The sequence below is a fragment of the Phacochoerus africanus genome, chromosome 9, assembly GCF_016906955.1.
Source record: "Phacochoerus africanus isolate WHEZ1 chromosome 9, ROS_Pafr_v1, whole genome shotgun sequence".
NCBI classification, from domain to species: Eukaryota; Metazoa; Chordata; class Mammalia; order Artiodactyla; family Suidae; genus Phacochoerus; species Phacochoerus africanus.
The window spans coordinates 115,619,479-115,631,958 of record NC_062552.1 but is presented as its reverse complement, the minus strand read 5'-3'; the positions used below and the strand labels follow the sequence as shown (position 1 = coordinate 115,631,958).

At 52.2% G+C, this 12,480-nt stretch overlaps 1 protein-coding gene across 5 annotated transcripts in view; it reads left to right on the top strand.

Moving 5' to 3' along the window:
• CCDC88C (coiled-coil domain containing 88C) overlaps positions 1-12,480 on the top strand; it is a 128,031-nt gene that overhangs the window by 53,050 nt on the left and 62,501 nt on the right. For all 5 annotated transcript variants that reach the window (XM_047796208.1, XM_047796209.1, XM_047796207.1 and 2 more), the window contains exon 4: positions 1,047-1,116. In XM_047796208.1, coding sequence (XP_047652164.1) covers positions 1,047-1,116 — 70 coding nt within the window. The remainder of the gene's footprint in view (positions 1-1,046; positions 1,117-12,480) is intronic.

The window sequence follows — 12,480 nt, the reverse complement described above, 5'->3', positions numbered from 1 at the left end:
GCTGGAGCCTGGGCCTTCTTTCAGAGACCCCTGCTGTGAGGGCAGAAGCCAGCTCACTTCCCCTGCGCCAGCTCTCAGACGGGCACAAAGTAGCTGTGATTTATCCCTGCCCTAGGGCAGTCCCTGCTGTAAAGAGAGAAGTCTCTCCATTTACAGCTCGTAGCAAAGGCCTGCTGGATACTCAGATCCTAATCTCAGCTTGTAAAGCCTCAGGAGCACTTCTTTAATTTTTTATTCTGTATTTTTTTTAATTGCACAAACTGTGCAATAAAAATAGACGTCTTTTAAAAAGAAACGCACCCCAGAGTTCCCTTATGCCTCAGCAGGTTAAGAACCTGACTAGTATCCATGAGGATGCGGGTTCGATCCCTGGCCTTGCTCAGTGAGTTAAGGATCCGGCATTGCCATGAGCTGTGGTGTAGGTTGCAGACATGGCTCAGATCTGGCATTTCTGTGGCTGTGGTGTAGGCCCGCAGCGGTAGCTCTGATTCGACCCCTAGCCCGGGAACTTCCAGTCCCATTGTGGCTCAGTGGAAAGGAACCCGACTAGTATCCACGAGGATGTGGGTTCAGTCCCTGGCCTTGCTCAGTGGAGTTAAAGGATCCAGCATTGCCTCAAGCTGCAGTGTAGGTCACAGACGTGGCTCGGATCTGGCATTGCTGTGGCTGTGGTGTAGGCTGGCAGATGTAGCTCCGGTTCTACCTCCTAGCCTGGGAACTTCATATGCCGCAAGTGCAGCCCTCAAAAGACAGAAAAGAAACTCACCCCTAACCTTGCTAATCTAGTGTCTAATCTTCTTTTTCCCAAGGTCTCTGTACCCCTGCAGACATAGTTTATGTTTGGTAATGATTGAGACAGAAGCACAGTTGGTTTTTTTGATTTCCCACTCATTTCTAGCTTAAATATTCCACCCTGTTTTACGGTATTTTCTTAGTTACTCTGTGGCTGCACACTCATCCAGTAACTTGATAAACTGTAATTTTCCTAATCAGTCTTGATTTTGTTTTCCCTTCTTAATGGTATCTTTTCCCTTTTGTTTCTGTAGGAAGTTCTCCAGCAGCTGATCGTAATGAATTTGCCCAATGTCTTGATGATTGGCAAAGACCCGCTGTCTGGTGAGTGGAAACCTGCCCCGCCCCCCACCCCCGGGGAGCCCTGGCAGTGCCATGGGCTCTGGGCAGCTGTTGGAGGCAGAGCCCTGGCTGCTGGATCGGAGCCAGCACAGTGAAAACATGTGATCACTTGGGTGTGATTGTGAAGGGGTGGGTTTATTACCCAGAGGCATTAAACTAAGCACACATTTCTCCCTTAATAGTGCATCTCCTCGACCCCTCAGTTGGGGTGCAGAGGCAGGCGAGGCTACTGCTGAGTTGTAGGGTGGGCATGGCCCTGTTGGCAAGAAGGAATCTTTTTTTTTTGTTTTTTTTTTTTGTCTTTTTTAGGGCCACACCTGCGGCATATAGAGGTTCCCAGGCTAGGGGTCTAATCAGAGCTGCAGCTGCTGGCCTACACCACAGCCACAGCAATACCAGATCCTTAACCCACTGAGCAAGACCAGGGATTGATCCTGCGTCCTCATGGATGCTAGTCAGATTTGTTCCTGCTGAGGCACGACAGGAACTCCTGGGCATGTGTTTGAAAATCTAAACGAAGATGTGCTTCTGGGGTGTGGCTGTGTCACCCCATTTATAGACAAGAAACGGCAGTTCACAGGGTTGAAGTGACAAGCCCTCCATCTCTTAGCCCATAAGCAGAGGGGTCGATTGGAAACTGGCCTCTTCCAACCCTTGAACTTGAGCTGCCATCTGTGTCACATGCAAACAGGTGTTAGGTTGAGCCATAGGCAATTGCCGCTATTCAACCATTTTGACCTGTGGAAATGACACTGGCATATGATTCAATCTAACACTAAACTCCTCCTCCTCCACCCTGCCCCCATCAGGTTGGCAGGGGGAGGCGCACCAGTGAGAACATGCCAACATGACTGCCAGAGCCATGTCTATGGAAAAGTGTTTTCTGTTTGCAGTTTTAAAAATAGGTGGGTGAAGAATTTGGGGGATCTTTTTACATAAAGAGCAAAGTTGGTTTCTTTCTCATGCAGTTGCCTAGAAGGGGCGGAGGAGGGCAGCTTTTTAAAGAATCCTGCCCCACGTTCCAGGAGCATGCGGTGCTCTTTTGGCTGATGTTGACACTGGGCTGTTATTTATAACATTTCAGTTTTCGGTTATTTTCTGTTTCTGGCGAATGCATCACAGTGGAACCAGGGCAAGGGCAGGACAGAGCCCAGCGGAACATCTAGTTCAGAACACACCCAGTGACACCAAACGATCCTAAGACACGGAGCAAGCGTTTGTCCCCCTTTCTCTGAGCTAAACAAAGGGAGATGTCACGATTCACACTATTAGGTTTTTCTGTTTGTCTAACCAACATCCCAGCCCCATCAGACAAAAGGATGTCCTCTCTTCCCACCCGGGGTGGGGTTCAGGACAGCCGGTGAGTGTGAGAAAGCGCTCCATGTACGTTGGAATCGCTCCCCACTGTCTGCCCTCCTGGCCCCTCATCCCATCCTCTCACTTCCGGTTTGCACCTTGAATGATCTCTCTAGTCGTGCATGGTTTTGCCCCTGTCTCCTTGGATCCCTGTGCCTAGGAAGCGTCTGTCCAGAGCCTCGTTACAGTAAGAGGTAGATCCCACCCTGGAGCCTGCCCTGGGGTCCTGCAGGACCCTGCTCTGACGCTTCCTCATAGTCACATGGTGGCACGCGGCAGGAAAGTCTGCCAATGGCTGGGCCACGTGCACACTCCCGGGACTGGGTGTCGTAGGGTGTCCTCTGCCTTCTCTCCAGTTGCCAAATCCTAGCCTCTCTCCCACCCCGCACCTGTTCCTCAGGCAGGTGCCTTGGCTCTGTCTTGCAATTTCAAAACATGGGCGCACTTCTTTCCTCCTGCCCTGCTGCCCCTGTTTCCAGCCACGCCACCCTCCTCCTGGTTCGTCCTGGAGTGGCCTTCGGACTTCTGCTGCTCTGCCTTTGCTCCCTGCCATCTGCTCGCAGTCCAGCAGCCGATCATCTTAGAACGTTAGATGATGGTCCCTTTCCTCCCTGCGCTGAGGCCTGTGCACTGGCTGTTCCTTCTGCCTGGAGTGCTTTTCCCTGAGGCTCAGAGGAACAGAGGCTTCGCATTTTTCTCATATACCGCCTCTCAGAGCAGCCCGTCCAAAGGACCTCCCTGTTTATAGCTGCAGCCCTCCCTCCCCCTCAGGCCTCTTTATCCTCCGCTGCCTTCCCTTTTTTCATAACATTTATCACCCTCCAGGATATGCTGTCATTTACTTGTCTTTTCATGTCTGTTGCACTGCTTATTTTTCCCCTCCAAGGATGTAACCTAACCTATCATGAGGGCAGGAATCTTGGAGCTTTTTTTTTTTTTTTTTTGGTCTTTTTGCCATTTTCTTGGGCCGCTCTCACGACATATGGAGGTTCCCAGGCTAGGGGTCTAATCGGAGCTGTAGCCACCGGCCTACGCCAGAGCCACAGCAACGCTGGATCCGAGCCGTGTCTGCAACCTATACCACAGCTCACGGCAACGCCGGATCCTTAACCCACTGAGCAAGGGCAGGGATCGAACCCGCAACCTCATGGTTCCTAGTCGGGTTTGTTAACCACTGCGCCACGACAGGAATTCTTTTTTTTTTTTTTTTTAACTGTTGTTAACACTGTCCTCTAAGTGTCTAGAGCAGTGCCTGGCACATAGTAGGTGCTTGATAAATACTGCATAAGTGCTGGAGACCCACTTGATCTGCTTCTCTCTCCTCTCCTCTCACGCTAGTGCTCCTTATAGATGTTAACCACATGTTCTTGGATCAGGGGTCAGGGTCCAGCAAGAGCCAGTCTTTGCCCAACACCGTATATGTGGCTGCCCTGGGCCAGTGATGAGACACTGAAAACTGCCCGCACCCCCATCTTGCCAGCTCTTCTTCCATTAAACATTGTTACGTGGTTTATCCAAGGGTGTCTTCCACGCGAGCAGCCAGGGGTCACGTGTCTGCCGTAGCTGTAAAATGAGGAGAGGTGTTGGCCAAAACTCCAGACTCTGGTTTCTCAGCAGCCAGGCCTGTCACTGTGCCACACACTCAAAAAAGACTAGGTTTGTCTGACAGGAAGCCAGGGTGTTCGCACATTAATTTCTACAGTGAGTCACAGAGCAGTCATGCTGGAAGAGAGCATGGTTTTTTCTTTCCAGGTTTGTATCCAAGTACCGTAGTAGTTTTCAGACGTGTGAATTGCTGATCATTGCTAAGCTGTTCAGAATGGAAAGTGAGGAGCCCTGTAGGTGGAGAAACCCAGCCCAGAGAGGGGAGGGAACTTACTCAGAGGCACACAGCATGGTGGCTCCATAGGTTAGAGATGTATTTATCACCATCGTATGTGGACAGCCAGCCGCTGGCTCCAAGCAGGTGGACCAGCCTCTGCGTTATTCTGCCTGGTGTTTCTTGAGTTCTAAATGCCAGGCAAGATTGCTGGGTCCATGCAAGGGCTGACCACGTATTTGCAACCTATAGGGTCCCGTCTGTGGATACCACTGGGACCCTTGAGGACAGCCTCGGGGATTCTGTTCACTGCTCTTCAGCTATCTGGACCACGTCTTCAGTTTTCTCTCTCACGTTGGCAGTTTCTGGGGCCCACAGGTGCTGGGGGCATCGTTCCCTCACAGCCTATGCAGGCCTCTGTTCTCCTGCTGCTCTGGCCCAAGAAACCAGAAGGCCAGTTTCTGACCCTCCAGATAAAAGACAGGAATGCCCTGGTGTCCTTCCTTCCAGAGGTGCAGAGGAGCTCAGCCCGAGCCATTTTCCGGCTTTTGCTGTCAAATGTCCACTGTGGGTCTGGGGGCCGCGGAGACAAATAGGCCATCTCTGCTCAAGGAGCCCCCAGTCTGCCTTGGGGTGGGAGGGGAGGAAGACAGTGTCCACTGGCCTGTGCCACAGAGTGCAAGGCGGGCAGTGAGTTCTGCCCGGGAAGGTCAGGAAGACTTCCTGGAGGAGGCGGTATGTGGCAGGGCCTAGAAGATCTCTCCACGGAGCAGCAGAGGGAGGGTGTCCCAGATGGGACAAGCTCAGAGGAGGGGCAGCGTGCTGGCGGCTCCACAAGGAGCAGTGAGCTTGGGGCGCCTGGAGGAAGTCTTGCGTCACAACTGAAGCCTAGGTTTCAAAGGCTGGAGGGAAACGGAACTGCTGAAGCTCCTTGGGATTTAATGTTTAACCCTCTCGGTGTTTGCTTGCTCTCCTGTCAAGGGCATCCTTGAAGTGTTTCTCTGATCCCATGGAGACCTTCGCTCACGGTGCTCAGCCCACGGCGCTGCCTTTGGAGGACGGGGTGCTGGAAGCTGGGCGGGCAGGGGCGCCCTGGGCCTGGCTTCCCTCCAGCCCCGGCCACCGGGGAGAGGGCTCAGAATCGGGCTTCTTAGGAACAGCGTGCTTGCCGCTGAGATCGCTCTTTTAGAAAGCGGACGGGCTGTCTTCCCTCCCCAGGGCCCTGCCTGCCAAGTGACGAGGTGGTGGGTCGAGGGATGGCCATTGGGGTTAATGAATGAGTCTTGTGTTCTTTCTCCCAGCCTTAGGCTATTTTTTTCATTTCTCCTGAGTTCTGATCTTGTTTATATTTATATCGTTTTTTGTATCTATGAAAAGCTGCGGTTCTCTAAATGAGGAGGGAGGGGGGAAGTAAGCAAGTAAAGAAATGCTAATCTTTGCCGGCCTTTGATCCCACTCCCTCCCTGAGGGAGCAGGTTCAGAAAGGCACCCACTCGCGACTTGGGATGGTGTGGCCTGCGCGTGTGGCCGGCTCCTTTGCTTCTGTGCTGCCTGTGGATTCAGAAGCGCGTTCTCCAGCCCATCGAGAGCGCCAGGGGTTGCTGGGCACTGGAGCTGAGAGCCAGGACTTGGCTTTTCTAGGCACGTGAAAAGCTTGGTTTTACACCAGGCACAGCCAAGCGCCAGCCTTCTCTTGCCGCCTGCAGGTCCTGCCTGGAAACCAGGCTTTGTTTGGTCCCCTCCTAGCGATGGGCTGTACACAGAGCGGACTCCGGCTGCGTGACCGCGCATGGCGACCAGCGCGACCGCTCCCTGTGGCCGAGGCCGTCCGAGGCGGGGGGACGAGCTGTTACTTGTCCAAGGTCTTTGTGTTCACTGCTACTTGGGCTTTGCGCTTTCCCCCTGGTGCTGGGGAGGGACCCGCTCTGGGATCATCTCCCGCCTCACCGCCAGCCAGGGCAGACTCTGGGTTGCAGGCTGAGTCCTCGTGGTGGATGCTCCCTTTCTGCTCTTCAGGTGTTTGGTGCTGGGAGATGAATCTGCGCTCCGCTGCTGCAGCCTGGCCAGGCTGGGGTAGGGAGTCATTTTTGGTGGTGACACCGTCTGTCTCAGGGGCTTGATGGGGCTGTTTCACGTTGCTCTACGTGACCTGAGAGCTGTGCGTCATTTGGGCAGAGGTTTTGTTACCCACACAGTGATGCAGGGGACTCCCGGGGTGGGGACAGACACGGTGTGGGCAATGGAGATGAGGGGACCACGGGTCAGGGTGCCCTCTGGAGCCTCCTGCACCATTTCGCACAGGTAACGTGGTGCCTGCAAAGTCCACATGCGATAAACGTTTGTTGAATGACTAATTAAGCAAATGGAGGACTGCCTGATAGCAGCCACATGTGTAATTCTCTAGGTGTAAGAAATGGAGGTGCGGGTTTCACAGGAGTTGCTCTCCAAGCCATGAGGTGGTGTATAGAGGTGGCTGCCCCGTACCCCATGGCGCGGGGTGGGTCTTATGTGGGGTTCCTGTGGACCCACCCACAAGGAGTTGTTCCTCGTGGAACTCAAGGTAACCTTGTTAAAATAAGAACAGCTTTTCTTCGTGTGGGCAGAGCCCCCAGGAGGGCCCACAGAGCTGTGCCTGTGTGGGTGAGTCGTGAGATGAGACAGGGTCATGTTCAGTGCACTGCTATTTTCAAATCGATGTGACAGCCCCATAATTGTGCTTATGAAATGACTGTGTTTTAACTAAGAAACCAGGGAAAGCACAGTAAGTGGTTGATTCCAGCACATAAGTCAGAAAAAGAAAAACATATGTGTGTGTATATAGATACACTCCCCATCTCAACGAGAAAAGACACCGAAACTGTTCTCTTTGTTCTACGGGATGTGATGCTGACAGACCCTCAGTCTCGCAGTTGGCAAACACTGGCTGAATACCTGCACTCTGGCACCGGGATCAGAAGCTAATCCGGAGAGAGCCCTGCCCCACCCCACAAGGACGTGTGAATAAGCAGTGGCAGTTTCGGGAGAGGGGGCGGCAGTTAGGAGAGAGCAGGTGGTAGCCAAATCTCAGTTCTGTGGCTCAGCCTGTCTGAGCCTCTTCTTGTTTGTAAAACGGAGATAATACTGTCCTCTGGGGATTGCTTTGGGGATTAAGGCAGATGATGGCGTGTTCTAGGAGAGGGGCAGTCACGGTTTGTGGGCATAGAGGGCACGCGGGGAGGGCAGGATTAACTCCAGTGGGTCCGTCCTTCCAGGTTGTGAGGGTCAATAAACCCTCAGCCTGGCTGGTGACTCCCAGACCCCTGGCCTCTGTGGCCGAGGGAGCTGGATAGAGCATCAGGGTCACTGCTTTGCTTTTGACCTCATCTCTGCAGGTGGTGATGCACTGTGCCTCCAGCCCAGCAAGGCGGAGCGTGTGCAGTGAGGGGCGGGAAGGCCTCTCTCTTTTAGAAAGAGCTGTTTGGCTTCCTTTGTCTAAATCCCCACCTTCATGCCTAAGTCATCACTTACAGGCATCACTTACAGTCTCTCTTCCGTACCCAGAGAACATATGACCATTTAAATGACTGCACCTTAGAGAATCAAAAAGTAGAGCCCAAAGGACCGTGGAAGTTGTGGTCCAGGCACAGAGGATAGGTTTTATTTCATGTCCCCACTTTCATGGATTGGCAGTGGCTGCCTGAAGGCCCTCTGTGTTCAGAGAGATTCTGAGGCCTTGTTTGTTCCAGGCTTGGTAAGAAAGTGCAGTGATCGATTAGCCATGTCTGCCACCGACACAGGATTAGAAAGTCAGGGAATTTTCCAACCCTAATCTGATTCGGCCTCCGTGTTTTAGAGGTGGGTGTACTTTAATTGCCCCCCCCCCCCCGTTTCTATCCCCAGGGCTGCCCTTATCACATGTAAAGTATCAGTTTCTCTTCTGTTTTAGAAGCTGATTGCTTCAAACTTCTGCAGCTTTATATATAGCTTAGATCAGCATATATGCATTTCATTTCTGCTAAGAAAGGCTGGAGGGAACTTCTCTGTGCCAAGACTCCAGGAAGCAGGTAGTCAAGTATGTAAGAAAGATTTTTCTCAGGCTCAGCCGTGAGCTCCGGCTGTCGTGGGATTCCCCCTGGGGTTGCGGGCAGATGCAGAGGGCGTCTGGTGTGCTCTGCCCTCCCCCACCCATCGGTCGCTTGTGACTCACTCAGTACAGAAATCCTCGGTGCTGTTACCCCGCCTTCCATTTCCCATGAAAACTCACTCTGATACACTTAAGCACAAGCATTTATGATTTGACAAGAACCGCGTTCTCTTACATCTGGGCATTTGCACATGCTGTTCCCTGTGCCTGAAAAGCCCCCAAGTCTCGCCTCATCCCTGGGTCTCAGCTCAGAAGACATTTCCTTTGTGAAGCTTTGCCTGATCCTTACTGTAGACAAGATGTCCTTTCTCTGGGTTCCTGTACATTTATCAGGGTTTTTGTTTTTGTTTTTGTTCTGGCTGCGCCTATGGCATGTGGAAGTTCCCAGACCAGGGATCGAACCCAAGCCACAGCAGTGGCAAATCTGGATCTTTAATCCACTGAGCCGCCAGGGAACTCCCTCCCAGCTTTTTCAAGTTGCTGGGTTTTTTGAGGTCAGAGGACTGTGTTAATTATGTTCTCAGCAAGCACCCAGCACACAGTAGGTGCCTCAGAGGAGTTATCTGTAGGTTTGTTTCTTCTTTGCCTGCTTATCTGTGTCACTGAGCCATTCTTGCTCAGGAGAAAACAAGACTCAGAGACCCAAGAGAGAGTCTTCTGGTGAAATTATGCACAACCCACAGACTGGTAGATTTTTGAAAATAGCAGACATCCTGAGAGAAATTGGGCATCAGCTTCCCGTGAGAAATGAGGGAACTTCTGCTTTCCTCTCTCTCTTTTTTTGAAGTTTCCTAGGAATCTGTGTAGGGGTAAAAAGCACAGGATGCATTTGTTACAGAGAATGTTTTTATTCGCTTAGCATGGTGAGAATGAGCACAGCACTGCTTCGTGTGAATGAGGGCAGAGGTGGCTTTCTCAGTGCCCTGTTCTTCGCCAAAAAGCTTATTTCTTTTTGGCCACGCCCACGGCATGTGGCCAGTCCTGGGCCAGGCAGGGCTCAAATCCGAGCCCCAGCAGCAACCCAAGCTGCTGCAGTGACAATGACAACACCAGATCTGTAACCCACTGGGCCACAAGAAAACCCCCAAGGAGCTTATTTTAAATAATTACTCGCTGAACACTTCTAAAACTAATTCTCTATTTTTAAAATCCTCCCCCCTCCCTAGCCGTTACAGAACTTGGCAAACTGTAATTCCATACTTTTTCTCGATGGGTGTGTGTCAGTGAGTGAATGAACGAATGCCTCGCGGCCGTCACTGCGCAAACCCACAGGATGTGGGGGGGGGGGTGCTTTGCTCTTTCTGCAAACAGCCCAGACGGTCGTTTTGAGCCCTCAGGTGTGTGTGCAGGCTTTCTGCTCTCTCTCTTGCCGTCAGATTACCGGCTCGTGCTCTTGCCTCCCCGAGTGGGCCTGCCTCTGCTCCTTCCACTTTTAACGTGCCGTCTGTCTGGGCCGCCAAGAGTGCGGCTGGTCCGAGTCGTGTGAGTTAGCTGAAGTGTGATATAATTAGGTCCCCTGGGGCCTTTGCTGTGAACGGCGCATCAGGATTCCCCGTGAACTCTGACTTCGGTGTGGCCTGATCCAGGGCCCTTGAAACGCTTCCTTCCTGTGTCATCTCTGCTGGTCGCCACCGCACCGGCTGCGAGGCCTGCGCAGAATGAGTCACGTCCCGAAGAGGAGCGGGTGATGGCAAGGAGGGCTCTGTGTGTGTTAGATCCTCCAAGGGCTTGTGAGGGGCCCTGGCCGGTCCCCTGGGGACTGGCCGTGAAGGGGCAGAGGCGAGGACAGCCACATGCGCTGGGCGCTTCCCCTGTGGCCAGGGGAAGAGTTTGGGGATGGGAGGGTTTTAATACTCAGATGAGCGTTTCCTGTTCTTATCAGAACTTAAAGCATGACTGGTTGTCACGTCAGCCTGAATAGAGAAGGGAGTCGTCGTGGCGTCACCTGTGTTCACGTCTGTGGGCCAGAGCACCCTGAGCACCACCCCACACCCCGCACCTGCCCAGGCCAATCCGAAGGCCTCAAGAGAAAACAAAAGAGTCGTCAGAGTCTTTGGGGATTTGTCCGTTTCAAACATTGATGAAGTTCTGCACTTCTTCGTAAAGAGAAGGTTCCGTCATCGCGGATTGATCTGCAATATACCAGACCTGATCCTTGAGAGTGTGGAATCTGATCCTGAGGTTCCCCCCCTCCCACCAAGCCATCTCAGCCGCCTTCAGACTGGGCAGTGGGAAGGGGGTGCCCAGCCGCCAGTTGTTGAGACTCGGCCTTCAGAATGTCATCTTGGGAAAGGCTGTTCTGAGCTCTTTCTCAGTTGGGATGGGTTAGGACCAGGCTGCACGCTACTCCACATACACGCCTTACACCCGAGGACCTGGAATGAACCACAGCGACTTCTTGGGACACAAGCTGTGTTTTCTTCATCCCAGGGGTCACAGACGGTGCTTCGGACCATTTTAGCACCGTGGGAGTGGGTGTTGGTCTTTGAGGGGAACGATGCTTTTTCTGGCATGTCCCTTCTCCCCCACATGGAACAGGCAGAAAACCATAGACCTTCTCACCTGAAAAGCAACCCTGCTTGTCACCCACGTCACCCAGCTGCCACCCTTTCACAGATGTGGAAACTGAGGCCGGGGAACAGCACAGTTTGTCCAGGTCACAGGCCTCCTGGTGACCAAATCAGGTGTGGAACTCCTGCATCCTGACTCTGTTATTTAAGTGACTGATACTGGTACACAGATAAAGACGCATTTGGCCTCTGGCGTCAAGAAAGAGATGCAATCATGAAATAAGATTTTTTTTTTTCTTTGCCAGATTGTCAAGCTGAGAAAGAGCATTAAAACAGTCTTGGTCGGGGTGTGGGGAAGCGGGGCTGATTATATATTGGTTGTGAGGGAGTAAAATGGCAGAGCCTTTCTGCAGGGCAACTTGGCATCGGGAAAAGCTAAAAAGACGACTTCACCCTAAAGAAGAAAGTATGGATGTGCATAAAGAATGAGCCACAGGATGTTCTTTCTAGCATCATTTAGATTAAAATATCAAATAAATCAAATCTCTGGAAGGGGGGTTGGTTGAATAAGTTTGTGGCCTTTGTGCAAAGTAAGTATGAGACCATCCAAAATGATGTGTGTTGGGACTTCCCATCGTGGCTCAGTGGTTAACGAACCCGTGGCTAGTATCCATGAGGACACAGGTTCGATCCCTGGCCTCGCTCAGTGGGTTAAGGATCCAGTGTGGCCACGAGCTGTGGTGTAGGTTGCAGACGTGGCTAGGATCTGGCGTGGCTGTGGCATAGGCTGGTGGCTATAGCTCCAATTCAACCCCTTGCCTGGGAAGCTCCATGTGGCGCAGGTGCAGCCCTAAAAAGACCATTGTCTGGAACTTGCTCTTGGGTGCTCTAGCCAGACACTGAAACTGAGAAACCAAGGGGCACAGGGAGTTGGGAAATGGAATAGATGTGCAAAATATTGATAATGTAGAGTGGGCGATGGATGAGTAGGAGCTTCACTTTTCTCCCTTGTCTGCTTGAGAGTTTGCATGATGGAAAGGCAAAGTCACGTCCAGTCTCATCTTAGAGTCGACCGAGTGTTTCCCGTGGGGCCTGTTCTCGTCTCTGTACTTTGCTTACCACCCACACGCAGCAGAGATGTTCATTGTCATTAATTATCACGCATGCAAGGGTTGTTTGATGTATTCGAATAGAAAAGGGCCACGAATCATTATGGACAGAATTCTCCTTTGGTCTAAGAAATAAACCCAGAAGTCCCCATCGTGGCTCAGAGGAAACTGATTAGTATCCAGAGGAGGACGCAGCTTCGATCCCTGGCCTCGCTCCGTGGGTTAAGGATCCGGTGTTGCCATGAGCTTTGGTGAAGGTTGCAGACGCGGCTCAGATCCTGGGTGGCTGTGGCTGTGGTGTAGGCCAGCAGCTATAGCTCCCACTCGACCCCTAGCCTGGGAACTTCCGTATGCTGTGGATGCGGCCCTGAAAAGACAAAAACAAACGAAAAAGAAAGAAGTAAACCCACACTTAGAAAAAGGCAGAGT